This window comes from Carcharodon carcharias, chromosome 9 (assembly GCF_017639515.1).
Source record: "Carcharodon carcharias isolate sCarCar2 chromosome 9, sCarCar2.pri, whole genome shotgun sequence".
Lineage (NCBI taxonomy): Eukaryota > Metazoa > Chordata > Chondrichthyes > Lamniformes > Lamnidae > Carcharodon > Carcharodon carcharias.
The window spans coordinates 115,736,772-115,763,772 of NC_054475.1; the positions used below are offsets into that span (position 1 = coordinate 115,736,772).

The 27,001-nt window shown below is 41.9% G+C and overlaps 1 protein-coding gene across 2 annotated transcripts in view; it reads right to left on the reverse strand.

Moving 5' to 3' along the window:
• pcdh19 (protocadherin 19) overlaps nt 1-27,001 on the reverse strand; it is a 131,798-nt gene that overhangs the window by 25,696 nt on the left and 79,101 nt on the right. For both annotated transcript variants that reach the window (XM_041195607.1, XM_041195606.1), the window contains 2 exons: nt 14,558-14,616; nt 6,178-6,350 (listed from right to left, as the gene is read on the reverse strand). In XM_041195607.1, coding sequence (XP_041051541.1) covers nt 6,178-6,350; nt 14,558-14,616 — 232 coding nt within the window. The remainder of the gene's footprint in view (nt 1-6,177; nt 6,351-14,557; nt 14,617-27,001) is intronic.

Below are 27,001 nucleotides of genomic sequence, written 5' to 3' on the forward strand. Positions count from 1 at the left end.
TGTCAAGCGCATGCCCGCATGCCGAAAGTAAAATTCTGCCCTTGGTTTATTCAAAAACAGCATTATTTCGAAATAGAAACATATCCAACGTTTTCTAATATGAGTTGCAGTGGCAATACTCTTACAATAGAGTTTAAGGGTCATTTTTAACTGGTCCCAGTGGTTGGCAGTGGGTTGGACTGTCCATTTTTCACCCTGTTTTCCCTTTCCATTCAGTTCAATTGATTGGGGTGTAAAACGGATAGGTACCCATGCAGAAATCGTTAAAACCAATCCCATTTGACTTGGAGACGGGGGAAGAGGAGAAAGGCAGCAACTAAAAGTTTTAGCTGCATTAATGGCCAAAACAGTGACCAAAATTACAACAGTGCCCCATACAAGCTGCTTGCATGAGTAGAACCGAAACCCTCAGTTTTTCAATGAACTCTAATGGCCTGTTCTCAGTTCCCTCATCAGCTGCAATATGTTCCTCAAAATATTGACAACGTGCTTGATTGTCGGTCTCTGTAATAGAACCCATGAGCATAAAGGTGCAATAAACTGATAAAACTACCAGGACAATTGTTGCATTCTTTTATGGAAAATATTTTTTTTCAAATGAGTAATGTGTGACAAAATACTACATGCTAGGTTAATGTCAGACATCTGGCACATTTAGGTTGATGCAGTCGCAACATGCCTCTTTGAGAGTCGTTACGCATAATCTTCAGTGGCACGCTGACAGGTAAAACTCTGCCACAGACTGTACACAGTTTCCCATTAGTTATGAATGGTAATGTGTAAAAACTGGGCAACCTCAGAAATGTTTTCTTTGTTTTATTTTGTCCAACACAGCTGTATGTTCTTCCATGTTAGTGCAGTGCTAATCAGGATTGAACAAAGCAACCTTGGTGTAGATATTTGATTCAATCTGAACTCATCCCAAGGCCCCTGAGCCTGAAGTCAGGCCTGAACCACAAAAATCACTATCTGAATCAATCATACAAGAGGAAGCCTGACTCGGTTACAAGATATTCTGCTCTTTCCGAGAACTCGGATTTTTTTCCATCTCTAATCTCTTGTGCATCCTTCACTTGCTATGCCCCTTTACATTAATGGTCATGCTTTCTGCTGATAGGCCCTAAGCTTCAGAATTCCCTCCATAGACCTCTCTGCCGCTCTCCTCCTTTAAGGCACTCCTTAAAACTGAACTCTTTGACCAAGATTTTGGTCACCTGTGCTCAATGTATCCTTGTTTGGTTCACTGTCAATTTTTTTTACTGATCACACGAATAATATTTTATTAGGGTACAAATCCTATGTAATTACATGCTATTGCTGTCATTGTTTACATTTGGAGCCTTTATGAAATTAAATATTTCTCCATGTTATATAAAATTCAAGCTGGAAATCATTGCAGTTTATTTGGTACTCACAAGGATTGGCCCAATTGGCCCCAATTCCCACAGCACTCAAGAAGCTTGACACCATCCAGGACAAGTAACCCGCTTGATTAGCACCATATCCGCAAACATTCACTCCCTCCACCACCAACGCACAGTGGCAGCAAGGTGTACCATCTACAAGATGCAGAGCAGGAACTCACCAAGACTCCTTAGACAACACCTTCCAAACCCACGGCCACTACCATCTAGAAGGACAAGGGCAGCAGACCCATGGGAACATCTCCTCCTGGAAGTTCCCCTCCAAGTCACTGACCAGCCTGACTTGGAAATATATAGCCATTCCTTCACTGTTGCTGGGTCAAAATCCTGGAACTCCATTCCTAATAGCACTGTGTGTGTACCTACATCACATGGACTGCAGTGGTTCAAGAAGGCAGCTCACCACCACCTTCTCAAGGGCAACTAAGGATGGGCAATAAATGTTGGCCCAGCCAGTGACATCCACATCCCACGCATAAATAACCAAAATCTGACAGGCTGCATTTTAAATAAGCTTAAGTATCTGGCCCGCACTATATCTCCCCTCTTTCTTGTGAAGCGCATATCATGGCCACTACCACATTTGTGCCATTGGCCACAACCCATATATGGTTTTGTCACCTGGATTTGTCCAGCTAAATCCATGGTGGAGATACTTTATTTTATGTTGCTAGTAGCTGTGACATTTTCTATTTCACATAATTGTAATTTTTTTCCAGTGAGTATGTTTGCTGCCGCTCCGGAAAATCAGCTGAACTTACCAAGGGAAATTCACGTTTTCGACATGGTGCTAAAGCTCTGCAAATATGATTTTTATTTCAAATTCTATTTCTGAGGACAGTGTGTTCATTGCTAGCTGAGAAGTTGCTAAGAAGATAGCTGTAGATCAGCTGAAGGCGATGCTAGACCACATGGGCAATCTCTTTCAGGTGTTTGCTATATAATACCTCTATTCTGAGTTATCTTGAGCTCTTCTTGAGTTCTCTGCCTGAACTCAGGTTCTTGGCAATTATTCGCCAAACCATGGTAAAGTGCCATGATTTTCAATACTGCTAGGGCAAGGAGGCAGGCCCTATGGAACCATAGAACAGTTACGGTGCATAAAGAAGCCATTCAGCTCATCATGTCTGCGCCGGACTAGAGTTTACTCCAGCCAGAACAGAGACCGAACCCCATGTTGTTAGTGTTAATCTGATCCACACGCTAGCTGTCTAGCCAACTGAACTAACCGGCCTCCCTTATCTCTCATAAATAGTCCTTAATGACTTAAGTTGGTAAGTATACTCAACCTTCCATATCTCTGTAATCTCTTCCAACCACACAGCCCTCTGAGATATCTATGACCCTCTAATAATAGTGTCTTGAGGGTACCCATTTTAATCACTTCACTATTGGTGACGGTGCCGTCAGCTGTCAAGGCCCTAAGCTCTGGAATTCACTTCCTAACCCTCTCTGTCTCTTTTTGACTTGTTTGAGCATAAGCCAATGACACCAGGAGGGTCTGGGCCTGATCTACCTGTTTTCTGATATCAGTTGAGATGATTGTAACAACACCCCTGAGCTGCTCTTTATTGTGCCTTCAGAGGTAGAAGCAGGAATTTGTTTTAATTGCAATTTTCAGGTGTGAACGCTTCCAAATGGATATCTAGTATGTTGGCCTGTGGGAATTTCAACTGAGCCATTCAATGATGGCCCAATGTTTGACATATGCTAAGATCCACTGGATCTTAAAATGGTCATTCTTCAAAGGGAAATACAACCAAAATAAGATGGAAGAATTTACTTTTTAAGCATTAGCTAGATGAGAAGAAAGTACCTTTTCTTGGTATATTTGATCACAAATTTAATTAAGTATGAAAAAAAATACACAAGTAAACAGAGCTGATGTCCTCGCTGAATGCTGAGATTTTGTGGTGAACTCAGGAACCTGAAAAAAGTGTTACCCAATATCAGATGTGCCTGCTTTCAATTACACCTAGACCCAAAGGGGACCACAGGAGGCTAATGTGAGGTTATTGATCACCAACCATATCATAAAATCTTACAGCACCGAAGGAGGCTATTTGGCCTATTGTGCCTGTCCTCTGAAAGAGTTATTCAATTGTTCCCACTCCCCTGCTCTCGCCCCATGGCCCTGCAAGTACATATCTTGTTCCTTTTTGAAAGTTACTATTGAATCTTATTGGGGTCATACCAATTCTCTGCTTAAAAATATTCTCCTCACCTCTCCTCTTGTTCTTTTTTCATTTGACTTAAATAAATCTGTATATTCTGGTTATTAACCAATTCATCAATAGAAACAGTTTCTCCTTAGGTACTGAATCAAGGCCCATATAATTGTGAACGCCTCTTATTTTAAAAACTCCACTCCCTCGCCATGGACTCCATCCCTCTCCCTGGCAACTGTCTGTGGCTGAACCAGACTGTTCGCAACAGTTATATTTGACTCTGAGATGAACTTCTCACCACTTTTCTGCCCCATCATCAAGGCTGCCTATTTCCATTTCGGTAACATTGCCTAACTCTGTCCCTGTCTCAGTTCATCTGCTGCTGAACTCCTTATCCATGCTTTTGTTACTTGTAAACCTGACTGTTCCAATGCGTTCTTGGTCAACCTCCCCTGTTCTACTCTCCATAAAGCTGAGCTCATCCATAATTCTGCTGCCTGTCAACTCAAACCTTGACCTATACTAGCTCCCAGTTAAGCAATGTCTCAACTTTAAAATTTCCAATTTTGTTTTCAATTCCATTCACTGCCTCAACCTCCCGTATCTCTGTAATCTCTTCCAACCACACAACCTTCTAATATCTATGACCCTATAATTATAGTGTCTTGAGGGTACCCATTTTAATCACTTCACTATTGGTGACTGTGCCTTCAGTTGTCAAGGCCCTAAGCTCTGAACTTCACTTCCTAATCCTCTCTGTCTTTTTTTCCTCCTCTAAGGTGATCCTTAAAACCTACCTCTTTGTCCAAGCTTTTGGCTATTTGCCTTAATATGTGGCTCAGTGTCAAATTTTGATTTATATATACGCCTGTGAAGTGCCTTAGGACATCGTATCATGCTACAGGCATGATATAATATGAGTCATCAAACCTCCCTGAACCTTCTCTGTTTTTGAGAGAACAAAGCAGCTTCTCTAATGTTTCCATATTGCTGAAGTTCCTCATTCCTGGTATCATTCTAGTAATCTCCTCAACATCTTCTCCAAAGTTTTGACATCCATCCTGATGTGTTAGATATGTACATGTCTAAAATGATACATTTGCATCTAGACTGCTAGATTTTACAGGGTACCTACTGATATTCTCATAGATAAATGGAAAGTGAACGGTGCTGCACACTTCTGGAAAGTTTTAGTTTCTTCTGTTTCTTTAAACAAATTTACAACAACCATGGGCATGTCAACTATAACACAAACCCTATCAATGGGCAGTGAGGTCTCATCCTTTCCAAAATGTTGATACAGTGATGTAAAGATCAGCTTAGTTTTCCTCTTTTTCATTGAAATAGTGAAGATCAATGCCTTCTTCATTTAGCTGTATTTAAGTTGCCTTTACCCCATGCATTGGATGATACTCAATCGCAAACAACCCAATGGCAAGAATTTGCACCGTCTGCTTAATGCTGAGGTTTAACACAAAAATGAAGAATCACAATCCACTAACCTCTTTCCTCCCAAGCAACATCCGCTTAATTTTCTGCAATACACTTTTACATCTCTGTCTCACAAAAGAAGACAGCTTATGAATTATCATTTCATATCAACAAAACTAAGGTACTCCTATAGCACCTCCCTTACCTGCGAGCTTTCGCACCAAGAACAAGAGCAACATGTCTTCAGGACATCAACATCTCCATGTTCCCCCTTCAAGTCACACAACATCTTGACTTGGGCATATACCGCTATTTGCTTTTTTCTGGATCAATATCTTGGATTTCCCTTTCTAACACCATGATGAAAGCACCATCTCCACAAACACTGCAGCAGCCCACGGAGAAAGTCCATTCCACTTTCTCCCTGACAACGAGGGATAGGCAATACATGCTTATCATCCATATCCCAAGAACAGATGAAAAGATAATTAAAGGCACAGCTTTTAAGGAAAAAATATTTGCAAATGGTATTAAAATAGCCACGAGGCACTGTGACCAAATGTGTATTCCGTGACAAACCCTTTGAGGGAAGAAACAAAGCCAATCACATTCTCACGAAGACTGTGCCCCTTTAAGCAATAACAAGATGAAAGTCTTATATGATTTGAAAGCCATCATTTAAAAAAATCCAAATGGATTTTAATATGTTTTACAAGAGTCAATGTATAAATAAACTTTAGAAGATTCACAAAATGGTTTATTTGAATTTGAAGAACTTTTCACAAATTAGCCCAGCAAAGTCTAAGTGCAAAATTACTTAATTTGAGTTATTTGTTAATTCAAATTAAAATAGTGTAAAGGGCACCTCCTGTATTATTTAATTTGAAATAATTTTCTTCAGCAAGGAATGCCTTTGAATCAACCAGAGTAAACTCAGCGCACGTCATAATTCTCAAAATGTAAAAGTACAAATGAGAAATTCATTACACCCACCAATTCTTTGCTGACACCTTGCCAACATTACTTTAATCAAAAACAAAAACAGAATTACCTGGAAAAACTCAGCAGGTCTGGCAGCATCGGCGGAGAAGAAAAGAGTTGACGTTTCGAGTCCTCATGACCCTTCGACAGAACTTGTACTTTAATCATCTTACCTTGTTCAGGTATCTGAGACCCAGTGGAATTGAGAGTTGTATTCAACACTTCATTGATAGCTGTGTCACAATACAGGCCTCGATGCGCATCATGCTCACTGTCAGTTTGGTCACTTTCTTCATGTCCACTGTCCTTGAGACTGTTTCTTTCCAGGTCTTTGAATGTGGAGCTACTGGAGTGTGAAGCAATACTGATTTATTGTCATGCCTAGCAGTACCAGATAATGCTCTCCTTATGAAAAGAAATGTATTTCAATATATATTGCCTTACTATGAAACACATCAAAAATATACTACAAGATATTACATTGTGTCAAAGTATATCAAAACTGAGGAGTCATATTTTTCCCAATGCGTTCTCCCCCCCTCCCCACCCCGTACAGGGTTGCTGTTACTAAGTAGGGCAAAGCAAATTTAATTTATATGTTACAATCCATCGCCCTGCAAATGATTTGCTTTAAAACTGCCATATTTCTAGTCCTAAGGCTTTCTTGTCAATTTCAACTTACTTCTGTCTCACTGAATAGACCAAAAGGTGACATCTTGTGTACCTGAGCTTGTTTGAAAGAAAATCCACGGTTGTTGGATTGCTGCTGCAGGATATAATTACCTTGAAATCGGAAACATGGCAATTTTAACAAAAATCAAATGGAAATAACTCACTTTATTTTCAGGTTAATTTGTTTATAAATGATCCTTGAAGAGGGATATTTCCAGATTGGAAAACAATACGAGGGCACACCCTTGTGCTATATTCTTAGCAGCAGAACTGTACTTATTAAAATAAAAATATGACAAGGTGCTTTTTACACAGGGTTTACAATGAGGGACTGATCCTGGAAACAAGCCAGTTGAGGGGAGGGGGCGGAATGTGCACAGGTTATGACCCCCTCCCCCAGCATTGATATCTTTCCCCATATGCTGGTAAATGTGATTTGCACTGAGCGTTTCAAGCTTGAGCTGATTTTCAATGCTTTTAATGTGCTGCTGTGCTCCTCCATTCCATTCCTCATTGGGATTAGTCAAAATCTCACTGCGACTGTGACTATAAAGTAGGGTGAAATTTGGACTTTGACAGTATAGGTGGAACAGGCAACTCTGATAGCGGCTCAATGACTTGTTATACACCAAGCTAATTTTATTTTTCAGTGACTTCAAACGCCAGGAGAATTGGGTGGTGTGTGTAAAGGGCAGCTGATTCACTGCAGCTACCCTCCTCACCCACTCCCCCACCGAGATTGAAGGTTCCGCCCTATGTGAATTCTTGAGTCTGTGAGGTCGCTGCCAGAACACTGCATACAGGTGCATCAAACTCAACGGTGGAATCAGTCCCTCGAGCATGCACTCCAAACCTGTGAATCACAGCCTAGCAGGCTACCAGACGTTGGCACACAATAGCAAAGGGAAAAGGGCAGCCCGTGGAGGTCAGCTTTCCAAGATGAGGGTGAAAAATATCAGGAGAAACTTTCTGTGAGGATAGCCCACTGCCAGATGGGCCCCCTGTTGACTGCAAAGGGGAAGTGGATAGGATGTGTGATGGGCAGCGATCTGATGCTGCCAGTTTCATGCCCCCTCTTCAAAGTCAAAAGCCATGTCCATGGTAAAGTCCATATGCCTAAGATGCATCCAGCTAAATGCTCAATGAGCATGCTGGAGCAATGGGAATGGGGGAAGTATCTTAATGAAGTTTGAGGTAAAGTCACCAGCTTAAAAATTCTATTCCATTTCCTAACTGTTGTAATTGTGTGTGTGCGTGAGGTGTGTGTGTGTGTGCGCGTGCGTGCAGTGTGTGTGTGTGTAAGTGACTAACGGAAGCACAGAGTAAGAGGGATAGCCAGAGGTTTTCCTAGTCCTATTCACCGACCCGTTCTGTACAAAAGAAATTTACAACTGCCCGAGAAAGCAGAGGATTAATTATATTTGACAAGAGATTCAGAATGCATTTCAGTTGACTAGCAAAGACATTTTGCTCTCGCAGAACTCAGGGAGGATTCTGGCATTGAAACAAATAATACGACTTATTAGACTTTTATTTTAGTTCATTCAGGAAACATTCTGAATTCATTAATATTCTGGGGAACTGTGTGTTTCTCCTGGTTTACAGTTTGCAACACTAAACATTTACAGTCATTCTGCAAATGATGGAGAGATTAAGCTGCATTTGAAATCACCTTGTTCAAAAGTCCCCCCAAATATATTCAACTAAAAAGCACTTGTGCCAGCATAATGCTAGAAGACAGTAAATTTGCTTACATTTTAAAGAAAATAAAGCATCCCCTGATTATCTGGGCATAAAAAATATTTTAATTATTGCTTTATTTTTATGCATTACCTAGCATGTAAAAAGCATTCAGGTCATGAAAACAGGGGCAGGTGGCAAGGTGTGTGGGGTTGGGGTGGAATGAAGCATTTTACGCTCTTCTAATGGGTCAATGTTAAATATAACCCCTACTGTGGTACTGAGCCATAGAAACTGCAGTAAGGAGAGATGATATCTTGGAGGGGGCATCAAATGAAGCTTTGTGGGTAGAGCTTAGGAATAAAAAAGGGGCAGCTACATTGTTAGGTGTTTATTATAGACCCCCAGATAGTCAGCGGGAAATTGAGGAGCAAATATGTGCGCAATTTGTGCAGGTGTGTAAAAACAATAACAATAGGGTAATTATATTAGGTGATTTCAACTTTCCCAACATTAATTGGGATAGACATAGTGTTAAGGGCTTGGATGGAGTGGATTTCTTGAAATGTGTACAGGAGAACTTTTTAGGTCAATATGTAGAAGGTCCAACAAGGGACGGTGCATTGCTGGACCTAATTCTGGGGAATGAAGCCGGACAGGTGGCTGAGGTGGTGGTGGGGGAGCATTTTAGTGATAGCGACCACAACATGGTGCAGTTTAAGTTTGTTATGGAAAAAGAAATTGTTTTGGATTGGGGGAGAGTGGATTTTAGTAAAATAAGGCAGGATCTGGCCAAGGTAGACTGGGAACAGCTACTTGTGGGGAAATCTACAGAGGAGCAGTGGGGGGCGTTCAAAAAGGAAATTGGGAGGGTACGGGCTCAACATGTTCCCTCTAGGGTGATAGGAAGGAGTAACAAGCCCAGAGAACCATGGATGACCAGAGATATTCAGGTTACGATGAGAAGGAAAAGAGAGGCTTTTAGCAGGTACAAGGGAAGCAAATCAGCGGAGGCATTAGTGGAGTACAGAGAGTGCAGGGTGGAGCTTAAGAAAGCAATTAGGAGAGCAAAGAGGGGATATGAGAAAGCTCTGGCTGGTAAAAGTAAGGAAAATCCCAAGATATTCTATAAGTATATCAATGGGAAGAGGATAACCAGGGAAAGAGTAGGGCCCATAAGGGACCAAGGGGGCAATCTATGGGTGGAACCAGAGGGCATCGCTAGAGTGTTGAATTAATACTTCACATCCGTCTTCACCCAAGAGAATGAGGGTGAAGGTACTGAACTCGGGGAGAGAGACTGCGAGGTTCTCAAGCAAATTGATATAGGGAGTGACAAGGTATTGGAGATGTTGGCAGGCTTAAAAGTGGACAAATCTCTAGGTCCGGATGATTTGTGTCCCAGACTGCTGAGGGAGGCAAGGGAGGCAATCGCAGGGGCTCTGACCCAAATTTTTAATTCGCCTCTGGCCACGGGGGAGGTGCCAAAGGAGAACAGCTAATGTGGTTCCGCTATTTAAGAAGGGTTGTAGAGATAAGCCAAGGAACTACAGGCCAGTTAGTCTCACGTCAGTGGTAGGGAAACTATTGGAGAAAATTCTGAAGGAGAGAATCTATCTCCTCTTGGAGAGGCAAGTTTTGATCAGGGATAGTCAGTGTGGCTTTGTCAGAGGGAGGTCATGCCTAACAAATTTGATTGAATTTTTTTGAGGAGGTGACCAGGTGTGTAGATGAGGGTAGTGCAGTTGATGTAGTTTATATGGATTTCAGCAAAGCCTTTGACAAGGTCCCACATGGGAGACTTATAAAGAAGGCAAATGCACATGGAATACAGTATAATTTGATAAGGTGGATTCAAAATTGGCTTAGTTGTAGGAGACAGAGGGTAATGACAGAAGGATGCTTTAGTGACTGGAAGCCGGTGTCCAGTGGCGTACCACAGGGGTCTGTGCTGGATCCCCCATTATTTGTCATTTATATAAACTATATAGATGATTATGTGGAGGGTAGGATTAGTAAGTTTGCGGATGACACAAAGATCGGCCAGGCGGTTAACAGTGAAGTTGAGTGTCTTGGGCTACAGGGAGATATAGACTAGATGGTTTTTTTTATCTTCTCCATGGACAGTCTATACATGGCCCAGCCTGAACTGGACACATTTTTGCACCTTGTTGTTGAATTCGGCAAGATCTGCAACAGTGCAGGGTTCCTCTAGCGATAGGCATTGCAGGAGATGTTGCATAGTCTGTGGCTCAGTTCCACATTCACAAGTTGTCGGGCTGGTTGTATATCCCCATTTGCTTAGTGACACCTTTGAATGACCTACACCAGTCCTAAGTCTGTTAAGGCACTTCCAGGTTGCCCAGTTGCAATTAGTTCCTGGGGGAAGGCTTTCATCCGGTAGAATTTCCATCGCTGGGAGCTGTTCGAGACTGGCGAGCCGGTCTTTCCACAAGGCGATGCGGGCTTCAGATGGGGTTGATTGTAATGGAACAACACTGTTCTTGAAGCTCTTCCTTGACTTTAGGCAGCTGGGTGTAGGTGTATGACCATGTAGAGGGTGCCTCTCATCTGATGTTTGACGGAGTTGCTCTTTCTTGCTGGCTACCGTTCTTCTTATATCGGGGGAGGGACACCCGCCAGGATATATAGGCTGTTGGTGTTTGTTGTTTTTAAACAACCTGTGATAAGTTGGCAGCTTGCATTCAGAACGGCATCCATCTTCTTAGCCTGAGTAGATCTTTCCCATGCAGGGCAGGCGTATTCGGCAGTGGAATAGCAAAGAGCAAGTGCACTGGTTTGAAATGTTTTCGAGCTTGCTCCCCATTTTGTGTTAGTGAGCTTATTCAGGATGTTGTTTTGTGTGCTCACTTTTGCCTTTGTCTTTTTGATGTGGTTCTTGAAGGTGAGGCATCTGTCAAGGGTGACTGCTAAATAGACAGGGTGTTTGCAATGTGTCAGTGTTACTCCACACCAGGTTACTTTAAGCTGGCATTTGGCTTCACGGGTTTTGAGGTAGAATGTACAAATTTGTGTCTTTGATGGGTTTGTGTGAAGGTGGTTTTCTTCATAGTAGGATGTTAGTCCCTCCAAGGCCTCAGAAAGCGTTTTCTCCACGGTGTTAAAATCAGTGCTTTGGGCAGTGACACATAAGTCATCAGCATGTATAAAACAACATGTGACACCATCTATAGGTTGATCATTCATGTAGATGTTGTACAGCAGCGGTGCAAGCTCGCTTCCCTGAGGAAGACCATTCTTCTGAATACGCCACCTGCTGCGCTTCCCACCTAGTTCAACATAAAACTGGCGATTCTGAAGCATGCTTTCTAACAACTCTGTTAAGTGAATATCTTTTGCCATCTCTAGGATCTTGCAGAGGAGATGTCTATGGTTCATTGTATTGTATGCTGCAGACAGGTCTACAAAAACAGCACCTGACTGGATGGTCAAATGGGCAGATAAGTAGCAGATGGAATTTAACCCTGAAAAGTGTGAGGTGATACGCTTTGGAAGGAGTAATTTGACAAGGAAGTATTCAATGAACGGCATGACACTAGGAAGTTCTGAGGGACCTTGGAGAGTGTGTCCATAGATCTCTGAAGGTGGAGGGGCATGTTAGTAGGGTGGTGAAAAAGGCATATGGTACACTTGCCTTTATCAATCGAGACATAGATTACAAAAGTAGGGAGGTCATGTTGGAGTTATATAGAACCTTGGTGAGGCCACAGCTGGAGTACTGTGTGTAGTTCTGGTCGCCACATTATAGGAAGGATGCGATTGCACTGGAGGGGGTGCAGAGGAGATTCACCAGGATGTTGCCTGGGATGAAACATTTAAGTTATGAAGAGAGGTTGGATAGACTTGGGTTGTTTTCGTTGGAGCAGAGAAGACTGAGGGGCGACCTGATCGAGGTGTACAAGATTATGAGAGGCATGGGCAAGGTGGATAGGGAGCAGCTGTTCCTCTTAGTTGAAGGGTCAGTCATAACGGGGCATAAGTTCAAGGTGAGAGGCAGGAGGTTTAGAGGGGATGTGAGGAAAAACTTTTTTTACCCAAAGGGTGGTGACGGTCTGGAAGGGTGGTGGAGGCGGGTTGCCTCACATCCTTTAAAAAGTACCTGGATGAGCACTTGGCATGTCATAACATTCAAGGCTATGGGCCAAGTGCTGGTAAATGGGATTAGGTGGGTACGTCAGGTGTTTCTCATGTGTCGGTGCAGACTCAATGCGCCAAAGAGCCTCCTCTGCACTGTGTGATTCTGTGAAACCATTAAGTCCCAGCTTGACTCCAGCTCCGAGTTGCCCAATCTCAGTTGAATCAGAAAATGGGGGATTATAATAGGACTCAAAGACCATGGTGTAGGGAGGGGAAAGCTCATTCAGAATTTCCAATTGCCCATTTCTTTCCCGTGATGAGTGATATTTCAGGCGAGAATAAAATTCTGTTTGGTTGTGAGGCTACATGGTTGCACAGATCACTTCATAGATGCGTTTATTTGGAATGGCAAGATACCAAAGATCTGTCATTTCAAATAGAGCAGTAATCACTACAACAAAGAGGTGAAAGGAAGAGGAGACAATTGGAGATGGGGAGAAAAACCTTTCAAAAAGCTCTAGAGTTGTTGATTATAATCTACAATTACTGGGTAATTACATGATGCTGAGTCGCCACATGAATTTATAACTTTTAATGAAACAACTTTGCACTAATTTCCCAAAAGGATGAGAAAGCAGAGGCGAGCAGTAGTTAATTTCTGATCCCTTATTATTTAAGATAATAATGGGACAGTTTGACTCCAAAACTTGCAGGTCCATGGAATGTAGCCCATCTTTCCTTCTCTCTGCAGGTTATTACTGATGCATTTTTCTATGCACAATATATAAACACAAGGAAAGAGTGAAAACATAACATCCACAGATGGTTTACCCTCTATCTTTTTTCATTTTTAATACGATTGAAGAGGATTATTATAGTTCAGGACTGTGGACATAGGATGTTTACATTAACTGGAACCAAGAAAGCAAATAAAAACTGAAAAGCCCTGCCATTTATCTCAGGCAAGTGCCTCTAAGTGGAATGACACGAACTGACCTCTGGGCTTTCAGATCTGACCAGGTTTGCATTGCACTGAGAAAAAACTCTCTGGGAGATGTAGTCACCTGATGACACGGCAGGACACGGATCAAGGAGTGACGTGGGTCAAGGTATGGCATGGGTAAAGACCAGATCAGGATCAAGGTGAGATGTGGGCAAAGATGGGACGTGGGTCAAGGTGGAGTGTGGGTAAAGGCAGGGCATAGGTCAAGGTAGAGTGTGGGTAAAGGCGGGGCATGAATTAAGGCAGAGTGTGGGTCAAGGTAGGGTGTGGATTAAGATGCGACGTGGCACAGCCATGTGCTATAAAATGGCTCAACCTGAGTTGATATCCATGATTTTCCTCACTAGCTTGCTGATCTCGAGGCCCTCTCGGTGAAGGGGCAGTGATTCTTCCCATCAAGGAGGAAAGAGAAGTCAGTGCTCTTTTGCAACCATGAATGACCAACTGCACAGCAACAGGGATTTGGTCAAGCAAGCCTGTTTAATCCATGATCAAATCAGCAGGGGTATGCCTCTTAGCAGCAAATTGAGCAAATCCATGGGCAGAAAATAGCTAAAAAAAATTATTTTTTAATTCTGAGAAGATATTAGGCTGACTATTTTCAATATAAGTCTGAATGAATCTGCAGTTGGAAGCTGTTATTGTGTCTGCCACCATCTGATTTAATTCCCTAAGTAACCCACTTGCAATTTTCCCTGCTGCTCTCACCAGAGTTTCTCCCATTAAGCCCTACTGGAGATTGGCGGGGAGGTTTCTAATAGCTTCCTCTTAGTGCACCTTACTTCATCATGCTTTTTGCTGCTGTCCCCAAAATCCCTTTCCTGACACGGTGGCCAGTGTCACCATGATCGCCATACCAGAGTGGATCTGAGATTCTTTATCAGTGAAAACCTTTTTTATTTTGTTCGCTAACAGATGCTTCTGGAGTTGGTTAGAACTGTGAGTAAAATTTGACATTGAGGTGATTTCTTCTGCATGAAGTGAGAAAGTGAGAATGTTGCTGGGAAAAGATTGGCCAGTGTTTCAAAGCAACATTAAAGGTGGCTTCATCATGTAAATACTCAAACAGTTTAATACTGCATGGGGGAAGCATGACTTACCTTTTAATAAGGTGCTGTCTGCTGTTTACGTAGCTTGACTCGATGGAGTAGTTTTCCGACTAAAAGTAAAAGAAAGAGAGATGTGTGAAAATAAAGCCTGTAGCATTCTGAACTCACATGCTCTGTAATCAGCAAAACAACATGGGTCATCTTCGCCATTGCCAAAAGAGTACTTCATTTTGTTTGGCTGTAAAAACCTGCACAGATAAAAGCCATCTACAGCTTAATCACTTCAGTTCATCTTCAGTCGAACGCCAATGAGATATCATTCTTGCAGATAAGCTCATTGAGATCTGCAGCCTTGCCATTCATTTCCACTGTAGGGAAGCAAGTTTGCAATGGAGAATAGTGTTCAATGGTTGTGACTAGAGTTCTTTATGAAGCCGCTTGTTGTAACAACAATACACACTATACATACATACACAAGTGAAATGAAACAAAAACATTTTATGGAACAGGGTTTTATAAGTAAAGAATGAAGATTAGGTTCTGGCTAAGGTCATCAATCCGAAATGTTTACTCTATTTTGTGAAATACCATACTTCAATTACTTTATTTTAAGTGCTTTAATCAAGCACATTATAATTTATAATTAAATCATTTGGCAATTTTGACAGTAAAACCCAAATATTCTGCAAAATGGTTAGAAACTGCAATTGAGCATAACAACGTTACAAATATTGCCTTGAGGCTGGAAATGGACCAATGCTGGTTAAGATGAGTGCAAGAACTATTATTAATTTGTTCCTGGGCTGTGAGTGTCATTAGTAAGGCCAGTATGTGGTACCCATCCATAATTGCTTTTGAAAGATGGTGGTAAGTTGCCTCCTTGGACTGCTGCAGAACATGTGGTGTGGGTACACGCACAGTGCTGTTAGGAAGGAATTCCCAGGTTTTTCACCCAGTGACAGTGAGGGAATGGTGACAAAGTTCCAAGCCAGATGGTGTGTAGCTTGGAGGGAAACCTGCATGTGTTAGCATTCCCATGTGTCTGCTACCCTTGTTCTTCTAAATGGTAGAAGTCACGGGTTTGTAAGGTGCCATTGAACGAGGCTTGGTGAATTGCAGCAGCATATCTTGTAGTTGATACAGATGACTGGCACTGTGTGTTGGCAGTGCAGGAAGTGAAAGTTTAAGGTGGTCAGCTGGGTGCTGATCAAGTGGGTTGTTTGGTCAAGCTTCTTGCGTGCTCACGGTATTTATATGTCTGTTCCAGTTTAGTTTCTGGTCAATGATAAACCGCAGATGTTGATAATGGGGGACTCAGTAATGGTAGTGCCATTGAATGTCAAGGGGTGATGGTTAGATTCTCTTTTGTTGGAGATAGTCATTTCCTGACACTTGTGTGGCACAAAAGTTACATGTCACATATCAGCCCAAGCCTGAATGTTGGCAAGGTCTCGCTACTTGTGGACACAGGCTGCTTCAGACTGCCTGAGGTGTTGTGAATGACACTGAACATTGCGCATTCATCAGCAAACAGTCCAACTTCTGACCTTACGATGGAGGGAAGGTGATTGATGAAGATATATAAATACTGTGGGTGCAAGGGCAGGTCAGAGACTGGGAATCCTGCAGAGTGTAGCTCACATCCTGACTTCTCAAAGCCTGTCCATCACCTGCAATGCACAAATGTCAGGAGTGTGATGGAGTACTCTCCACTTGCCTGGATTAGTGCAGCTCCAACAACACTCAAGAAGCTTGACAAAACAGCCTGCCTGATCAACACCTGATCCACTACCTTATACATGATGAAGCAGCTGAAGGGACTGAGCTGAAAGCACTACCCTGAGGAATACCTGCAGTGATGCCCTGAGACTGAGATGATTCGCCTACAACAACCACAACCATCTTCCTTTGTGCTAGGTATGACTCCAGTGAGTGGAAAGTTTTCCTGATTCCTATTGAATTTAATTTTGCTAGGGTTCCCTAATGGTACACTCACTCAAATGCTGCTTTGATGTCAAAGGCAGTCATCCTCACCTCACCTCTGGAATTCAACTCTTTTGTTCATGTTTGGACCAAGGCACTGGCAGAACTCAAACTGAGCATTAATGCGCAGGTTCTTGCTCAGCAAGTGCCGTTATATAGCACTGTCAACAACATCTTCCATCATTTTAACGATGATTGAGGGTAGACTGTTGGAGGCAGTAATTGGCCACATATCCTTCTATTCCTTTCTCTGATATATATATTTATCTAGTTTCTCCTTAAGTAGATCTATGCTATTGGCCTCAAATGCTCCCTATGGTAGCAAGTTCCACCTTCTAACCACTCTGGGTAAAAAAGTTTCCCCTGAATTCCCCATTGGATTTATGAGTGAGTATCTTATCTTTATGACCCTTAGTTCTGGACTCTGCACAGGTGGAATGATTTTTTTCTACATCTATCAATATTTCTATCAAGCCACTTCTTGTGAAAAGAGGCCAGGCCTGTTCAGTAAATGTAACTCTGTCCATATTATGAAAGTCCAGGGCAGAGGTTACAGGCATGTTGGCCTTCATTGCAAGAGGACTTGAGTACAGGAGCAAAGAAGTCTTACTGCAGCTGTACAGGGCCTTGGTGAGACCACACCTGGAGTATTGTGTGCAGTTTTGGTCTCATTACTTAAGAAAGGATATACTAGCCACAGAGGGAGTGCAGCGAAAGTTCATCAGACAGATTCCTGGGATGGCAGGATTGTCGTATGAGGAGAGATTGGGCCGGCTAGGCCTGTATTCACTAGAGTTTAGAAGAATGAGAGGGGATCGCATTGAAACATATAGCATTCTGAAAGGGATGGACAGACTGGATGCAAGGATGATATTTCCTCTGGCTGGGGGTGGGGTCTAGAACAAGGGGCTACAATCTCAGGATATGGGGTAGACCATTTAGGACTGAGATGAGGAGAAATCTCTTCACTGAGGGTGGTGAACCTATGGAATTCTCTGTCGCCAAAGGCTATGGAGGCCAAGTCACTGAGCATATTTAAGAAGAAAATAGATAGATTTCTGGACTCTAAAGGCTTCATGGGGTATGGGGAGAGAGCGGGAGTACGACATTGAGATAGAGGGTCAGCCATGGTCATATTGAATGGATGAGCAGGCTCAAAGTGCCAAATGACTTACTCCTACTCCTATTTTCGATGTTTTTATGTTTCTGTGAGTGAGAGGCGGCAGCTTTTCGATCTCAACGTCTCAATATATTAACTCTCTAAATGATAGATATAAGCAAAACAGGCGAAACTGCAACAGGAAACAAAATATGCACCACCTAAGCCAAATCTACTGAGGTTGCCTTGACATGCTGAGAAAATAATGCTTTAATAATGCTTGTTATAAGTGACCTTTATAAAAGCATGTCACATTTAGCAAAATACCATCCTCGCAAGGTACAACATGTTACTCTCCTACAGCCAAGGGAGTCCAACCGGTACAAAATTCTCTTCAGCTTTTACCTTCCTATTGTAATTACTATCAGAAAGCTTACACTTGAGATTCACGGCGGGTGCCGGCAGTTCCTCTCTTTATAAATCTAGTATTGTGAACTGCAGCACTTAGCCTATAAAACCGTATGTGATATTGTATTTTTTTAATATAAAAGGCCATTTTAATAGCACATATTTTAAATGCAATTAGGTTTTTAAAAAAGGAAGGAAACACACAGGAATACTGTGAGCTGCTGCACAAAAGGACACACTGGAGTGTTTTTAAGTAGTAAGCAATTTCTGGAGTCTATTCTCTTAAGACTTAGAAAGTGTTGACTAGTGTTTAAATAAGGCAGTAAGGTCTAGCAGAGTTGTTCCATTACCACCAGACCTTCTGTCTCTAATTGAACTCTCAAATGAATTGTTCTAGCAGTTCTTATAACTCATAAATATATATGATTGCATGATGCTTGGATCTAAAAAATTAAATGAAAGATGCAAAATACAGAGAAGAGACTGCTGCAAATATCTAGCCATTTGATCAGTATCTTACAGGGGAGCTAGATTAATGTTTTGGTTGTAACCCATCATTAGTTTTGTGCCCCTTTGAGTTACCACCCCACCATGACATTATCTCTTAGTTAAAATCTTTATCTTGACTTTCCATAAAACACAGGAACAATTAAATGAATACATTCTTTATACCCGTAGGAACTGAGTGACAATTCCACTACAAACCGCACGTCTCCATAAGATGTTTGATCCTACATCAGAACCACCATGCGTCACTTTTCTGCATTCAATTTTTCCAACAGCAAAGGTGAAAGAACTTAATCCCTCCCAAAGGTCATGCAGATTAATGTTGCAATACTCAAATAAACCTAGATATCTCAAACCATTCTTTGAAAACAATCCACCCAAATAAAAGAAACTGAGAACCTTCACCACAAACATTAAAACAAATCACTCACAACTCATTGACAAAAAATTTGTATACTTATCTATAAATTATAAAACTAATATGTTGATAATAAACAGCAATATATGATTCAAATTTAAACAACTTTTGACCCCCCCCCCACCCCCCGCCAATAAATTTATGCTTGGAGCAACTTTTGCTAACATCACACTGGGCAGAATTTTTGGTCCCATGGGCGGGCACACACCCAATCCGAATGGGAGTGAAATAGTACGCGATAATGTGGGGCGAGCGTCCTGATGTCATCGAGCACTTTCGCAATCTTTTGGTCGGCGGGCACGCGCGAGAGGAGGCAGCGCACCCACCAACAATTAAGAGGCCTATTAAAGCCCTTAAGTAATTAATTAAGTTGCGTTTTTTGCTGCCTGCTCAACTGTTTGGTTGGCGGGTGGGCGACTAGGCCAGCAGCCTTTGCAGTTTTAACGAACCTCATGCATGGGCGGGATGAGGTTTCCAACAGTTATTTTTTAAAAATTAAAAAATTTTTTACATCCTTTTTTCAATGTCCCCCTTCATGTTACACGTGGGGACATGCTTATATCATATGTTAAGAGTTTATTTTTCACTCTAAGGCAGTTCTGTGCCTTCAGGGAGCTGTCAGTGCACGCTCCCCTGCGCATGAGCACATTTCAGCACTGCGCTTCTTCTGCCCCCACCCTGGCAGCGCTGAGGCTCTTAGCACACCTTTTACATTGGCTGGCCGTTAATTGGCCAGCCAACGTAAAATTGCAGTCAGAGCCTGAATGCGGGTGGCAGTTGGTCTTGCGGCAGTTCACAGGCCTACTCACTGCGCCCGCCTGATCAGGGGACGGTCCTCCCTATTGAGTCTCACACTAAGGCACATATTATAGCTTACATTTAAAAACAGGTATTCCCGCCAAATACTTTCATAATGACTAACAATTTACTGTTATGCAGTCTGTGCAGACATCATTAGCAATTCCTTTCCATATCCATACTGGTACATTTAATGTGTCTGATTACTACATGTACTGCTTATCTGGTAAACATTTCCAGTGTTAAAATTAACATGCAATTATGTCCAGTTTGATTAACGTCTGTTGCTGATGAAATGGATTGCATGAGATCTTTTCACAGACCGGGTAGTGTGCCGATGTCACTATAATAATAATCCTGTAGGCATTGGCTAATGACCCAGAAAATGAGTTCAAATTCTGCCACAGCTGTTGGAGGAGGTGAATTCAGTTAAAAAAAAACTTGGAAAGTATCAGTAACAGTGAAGCTACAGAACTGTTGTAAAAAGTCTTGGTGATATTTTTCCCTTCATAGTTGGCAGCCACATTGACCAAGAATGAAAACAAAATGCTGCCAATCGTCAATGTGGCAGCCAACTAGGGGAAAAGAAAGTCTTACTGAGGCTGAACATCTCTGGCTGGTTTTTACCTATCCCCTCCCCCCACCAGGAACTACCATAATGTCATACCCTTCCACTCGGTGCAGCTCAGGTCTGGAGCTAAGCGGAGTGGGAAACCAATGCTGTGTCACCCTGCTCCGTAGAACTACACTCAGCACAGGTTGCGCCATACCCTATGTAATATAATAATTACTTATTTAAAATAAGAAATGGCTCCACTAAGATGATTTATGCTCACAATACAAAGTCTATTGACCACTGTAATTGCTGGAGTCTCTAGAGCAAGCTATTCAAGCAATTCAGCATTTAAAACACCAATTTTCTTTATGCTTTACATTCATCAATTTGCCATTTCCCAATGTGCAAGGTTGAAGGCATCCTACGACCTGGTGACCAGTACACAGTATTTAAAATACCCTGAGGCACCATGTCATGGTTGAGATCATTTGAAACAAAATGTCTGCCAGGCCTTTAATTTCCCAGCTGGAAGTGCCTACACTTGCAGATGATCTGAAATGTTGCTGATGCTCCTTGATTAACCTTTAGAAAACAGAAATCCTGTCAAAAATTCAAAGTACAGTCATTTTCTGCAAGACCAACCCAGCAAAAATATACAAGAAACTGTTCATATCAAACTAATACAGCTAACAGTCTTGTTGAACACAAATGTGTAGTCGTAATTTTTTTTCCTTTATTCTTTCATGGGATGCAAGCATCACTGGTAAGGCCAGCATTTTTGCCCATCCTGGGCCATTTCAGAGGGTGGGTAAGAGAGTCAGCCACATTCCTGTGGGTCTGGGGTCACATGTAGGCCAAACTGGGTAAGGATAGCAGATTTCCTTCCCTAAAGGGGATTAGTGAACCAGCTGGTTTTTACAACAATCAATGATAGTTACTGAGACTAGCTTTATATTCCATATTTTTTGAATTTAAGTTCTAACCATGATGGAATTTGAATCCATGTCTCCAGAGAATCTGGATTATTAATTCAGCGGCTTTGCCACTCTGCCACCATCTCCCCTCAAATTAAATTGAGAATTAGAACTCTCTCTCTGTAATCTAAAGGTTGCATTGCATGTAAGTTTACAAAAGAATCAAAAAGAATTATTAAGAAGGAAATGAATAACAATCAAGGTTATTGATTTGTAGTAACTTTGTGAGTTCAAATTCTGGCTTTATTATAATGAATTCTGAGATTTTTAAGAGGTGTTTTGGTGGTAAAAAGTTTTTTTCCTGATGAAAGGTTACCTGAAGTGTTGGCTGGATTTTTTCCGAAAAGATAAGTAGTCCCACTGCCAGGACTGAAAGCAGAACTCAAACCTGCACTTGTGTGACAGGACCCTGGGCAGTATTTTACTGGTGGCAGTCACTTAGGCGTCTGCTGCCGGGACTGCCGTCCAATTGAGGATGGCTGTTTGCCTCTCAGAGCTGCCAACCTAATTAGGGGGCCGACAATGCCACCAACAGAGGTGGCCACCGCTGGAGCTGCAGGGTTGAGAGGAGGCCTCTCAAAGGAAAGGTAAGCTTTATTTAATTTAATGTGCCATGGTTAGATAGGCAAGCCCTGGTGATTGGAAGGGGGTGGACCATCCAGCAGCAGAATCAGAGCCATGGGGGCGGCCATTGCTGCCAGGAGGTCCCCCTGTTGGCCATAGTTATTAAAGAAGGCTCAGCTCCTGGGAACCCACTGGAAGGCAACCAGAGTTTCCCTGGTGGTCTCCCCACTTGGAGGGTGTGGGATGTAATTGGCCATAATTGGCCAATAAATTGATTTAATTGTCGAAATGCTTATGGTTGGCAAGCAGCCACACTGCTGACCTTCCTGCCTCTGAGAGTATCCTGTGGGAATGAGAAGTTGTCAGGCTCCCTTCCCGATGCTGTCTGCTGACATTTTACAAGGCTGCCCACCTCCCAGCCTGTTGCCAGAGAGCTGGAAAATCCAGTCTATTAACTCTGTTTCTCTCTCCACAGTTGGTGCCAGACCTGCTGAGTATTTCCAGTTTTCTTTCTGTTTTTATTTCAGATTTCCTGCATCCACAGTTTTTGGCTTAAGCGTCCGTGATTCTTTATTTCATTCTATGAAAACCTTACTGGCCTTGATCATCACATCAGATGGACAAGGACAGGAGAATTATTGAACCTGACAGTGTGAGGAAGATGCTTTTAACAGGAGGACAGTCATTACCCTGACATACCTCAATCTCATCACTTCAGCTGATGGTTAATTCATTTCCCTCATGCTGTTGGTTCAATATCTGATTCTTCCCTGGTCCCAGGTCTCCTGATGGTATCAGTTCAACTTCCAGTTTGAATAAAATCAAGATTAATCATAAGTCCTTTCTGCTGCTTTTTAAAGGAGGCTCTAAACTGACACACCACAACCCTATTTTTCTTTTCAAATAAGTAGTTTTATTTTTGTAATCCTTATTCACGATAGGGCAGGATTTTACACGTCAGCGAGCGGGGGTGGGGCCTGCTCGCTGACATGTAAAATGACGCGGGGTGACATCAGACGGAACTCCCGAGGTCACCGTGCTCCATTTAAATTTTCAGGTAGGCGGGGGCACAGCGAAATCAGCTGCACGCCCGCCGACCTGTCAATGGCCAATTGAGGCCATTGACAGAGTCAATTAAAGGAATTGGTGGACCTGCCCATCCCACCTTAAGGTTGGTGGGCAGGCCAGGAGCCCTGGCGCAAATTAGAAAAAGCAAGAAACCTCATCCACGGGCAGGATGAGGTTTCATGTAGGTTTTAAAAAATTTTAATGAAGTTTTTGTAAAAATTCTGGACACGTCCCAACTCATGTGACAGTGTCACATGAGGACATGTTAGGGAAATTTTATTTTCCTATTTTTAGGTTTTTAAGGTTTAGAGCCAATCTCCCTGAGGCTGCACTTAGCCTCAGGGAGATGAGTGCGCTCTTTCATGCGCATGCGCGAAAGAGCGCATTCTCGATTTTGGGATTCCCCCCTGTCCGCACAGGAAGCACATAGCGCTTCTGTGCGAACGTCACGCTGGGCGGGTCTTAATTGGCCCGCCCATCTAAAATGGCACTGCGCCCCCAACTGGTGTGCCGATTGGAAGTGCACCTGTGTGCGCCCGCACTTCAACTTCACCCCCAATGGGGGGAAAATTCAGCCCATAGTCTCTTAAAAACTGGTGTTATTTGCATGTGCTTTACTAAAGGTGACTATTATTCTGAGACTGTATTAAAAATCCCCTTTCATCGCAAACATGGCCTGGTCTGTCCCATAAGGTTTTCAAATTTGCTCCAGAAAATAGTACGGTTGCACTAGGGTTTTTTTTAAAGTAAGCAATCATACTGACAGTACTTCAAATTAAATGCTGAGTAGCTCCTGCATTGAGAATCTAACATTTTGACTTAGTCCTCATCCATCAAAATGATTTAAAAAAAACGATTAATTTAACTGCTGCACAAAAACTGCACTATAAATGCCTGCAGTAAGCAGGCTTCCAAATTAAATGCTGAGGCTAGTTTCTGAAGAAAGCACCTATATTTTAACTTGGCCTTTATTTCCCACACTTCGTTTGTCTTGGGGTTTGAGAAGCATTTATTTAAATCCGCACTTATGGATATTTAAGTATGGTCCACTGCAGTCATTGAAGAAGGGGTGGGAACAGTGCATTACGACGCTATTCTTAAACACACATATTTCTACCTCTGAGACTTAGGTTTGAATCCAGCCTAGAATAGGCCTGCTTTCTATGATGTCTGATAAGGATGTTAAGTGAAATGAGTTTTGGGACTCTGAATTCAACTGGAGATGGATTGATTGCCACAGAACATGACTGCACTGAACTGACTACGCTTAAACGCTCATTCAGCAGTCCTGCTCCTAATGTCTGCGTTCCTTGAAATTAGCATTAGATTTGCAGCAAGTGCTCCAAAATCCAAACCAATAACAGCAACATAATTATTTGAACAAGAAGGCTTGCCTAAGCAATTTTATTTACTATTTATTTATAATGACTTCTTCTTCCTGCTCTCAACTGGCAGTTTGTTTAACGTTCCTTTGCTTCTTGCAAATAATTTTTGGCTATTATTTCTGCCTTTCCCCAAGCCCCATCCTCATTCCCAAATCCCATCATCACTTTTAGTGATACCCGGAATTGTTTATAGAATCCTGCATCAGAAAGCAGATAATTAAAAATACATCTGTAAGAAAGACTCGCATTCATATCGAATCTTTCACAAGCTCAGAACATCCCGAAGGGTTTTACATCCAATTAAATACTTCTGAAGATTTGTCTACGATCAAATGTAGGGAACAACACAGCCAATTTGCACACAGCAAGGTCGCACAAACAGCAACATGATAGCAAGCACTTTCAGTAATCTCAACTGAGGGATTAACATTTGCAACAATTCCACAGCTCTCCTTCGAATAGTGCTGTGAGATCTTTTATGCCCACTTGACAGGGTGGACTTCCGCCCAAAGGATAGCACCTCTGACTCCTTCAGTGCTGCATTAGAGTGTCAGCCTAGATTATGCACCCGAGTCTCTGAAGTAGGACTTAAAGTCACAACCTTCTGACTCAGAGGCAAGAGTTTTAGCCGCTGAGCTAAAGCTGGCACAATCTGCAACGCTCTGCTACACTAACTAACATCAGCCAATTTAAATGGAGGCAATTCCCTCTGCAGACAAGAAATGGCTTCTGGCGATATTAATGAATGAACACTGCTTCTATAATACTCCTCTCTCCACTGTTCTAGTGGAAACATTTTTGAAATAAATGGTTGATGTCTTCATTAAAATACTGGGCAGAAGAATTTCATACAAGTAATCATTCATCTACTGATACAACCAACATTAATTTTTAGCCTTTCATCTCCAAAGGCAAAAGTGAAAACAATGGCCATGCTGAGTACAACATGTTAATCTTCTCTGTACCATTTCAATTTTAGAATATGTGATGCCCAGGCGAGATGGTGTTTTTACAAAGCAGTGTGGCTTTTTCTCACATTGCTCATTAATACACCAAAAATAAAGTTTTTGAACTACATTTGAAGGACACTCATTTAAAAAATGATCAAATCCAACACTACAAGCATAAAGCAACCCGACATCAGATATGACCACTATGTGAGTTAATTAGTCTATGATTTATTAATGACGACATTAAAGAGTTAGGTCAATGGGAGTCGTTCTTCTCTCCTGTACATCCATTTCTACATTAAGCTACCAGGCATAGTATGAGGAGGGGGAAGATAATGTTTACCACATATTTACCAGGTTTAAAAATTAAAGTTGCTGCTCTGGGACTGTAAAAATGGGAAGCGAAATTTGATACCAGAAAATGAATATCAACTACGTCATTTGATTAAATTGATTGTCAATGCCTTTAAAAGCATGGGAGTACAGGTGAGGATGCAATTGGTTTTCATTGTGTTGCACTTTCACATAATCAAGTAGCCTATTGACACTCATTGCCAAGGTCCATTCATGTAGGTGTTCACGTGGGTGAAATGCTGGAGGATGCTGACGCTCTTGGAACCCAAGCATATGGCAATGTCTTCAGGAGAGGAGATAGTAAGAAATTATAAAATAAAATAGAACAAAATGATGGGAGCATGGCATGATCTTTGAAATTCTGCTGCTTGTTCTTAAATGTTAGGAGTTGGCAGGTACAGAGCAGCTCATCATTCTGAAGTTCACATGAAGGTATGTTGCCATGGAATGAAAAGCCCCAAAAATTTCTATGAACAAACGGAGTAAAAAAATCCTCCACTCCAGCCCGGCTTTTACTTTCAGACCAAGAGGTCACCCACAAGAGGGCAATATGCAAAAAGCTCTGACTGACATCAAAACATTATCTTGTCATATAGAAAACACTGCACTTGCCTTGATTTCTCTGTCCCTCAAGCGCACCCAATGCAACACTTCCATTAAGTGTTCACATTATCCAAAGTAAAAATGCACACTTGAACATTAATGTTACGTATTAAGATGTCATTCCTTTTAAAATGTATGCGCCTTCACCTTTGCGCAATACATTACTTAAATAATGGGACCCTGAAAGTGGAATTAAAAGGAATAGATTACCCAAGAAATGTTAATCCACATTACTGAGAATTGTGTAATGAATTTAAAAGATCTTTGTTCTGTATATAAAATTAATTTTGGGTGTAATATTTTGTGCTCATTAATGTGAGGATGTCAGTTCTTGCAAATGGAACACAGAAAATCTAATGTGGTCATTGTATACTCTCAACAATAGTAGAAAATATGAGCAGAGTAAAGCTCCCTATACACTGTCCCAACAAAAGGGGACAATTTTCCGTTTTCGACGAGACACAGTAAAATTGTAAACCTGTATTTTATAAATACATATACGCTTTTGCTATCTCTAGAGCACAGCAGAAATCCTATCTCCCTTCTCCATCCTTAAATCCTACCTCATTGGAACAACTTTAATGCGTTAGTGTGGCATTTCCAATCTCCACAACAGCTAATATTTTGCCTCTTGGATAATTAACCATACTATTACTTTTTTTCAAGTTGTGTGGAATTTTGAACAGTTTTGCATAGTGGACTTAAAACAATGGAAACAATGGGTGAAAACCGGTAAAACTCTTGTGTTCAGGAGATGTGTGGCTAGCAGAATGGAGGTGTTCCTTCTATCGAGTTGGGCTCTGTTCACTCAGGTCTCTAAATCCAGGA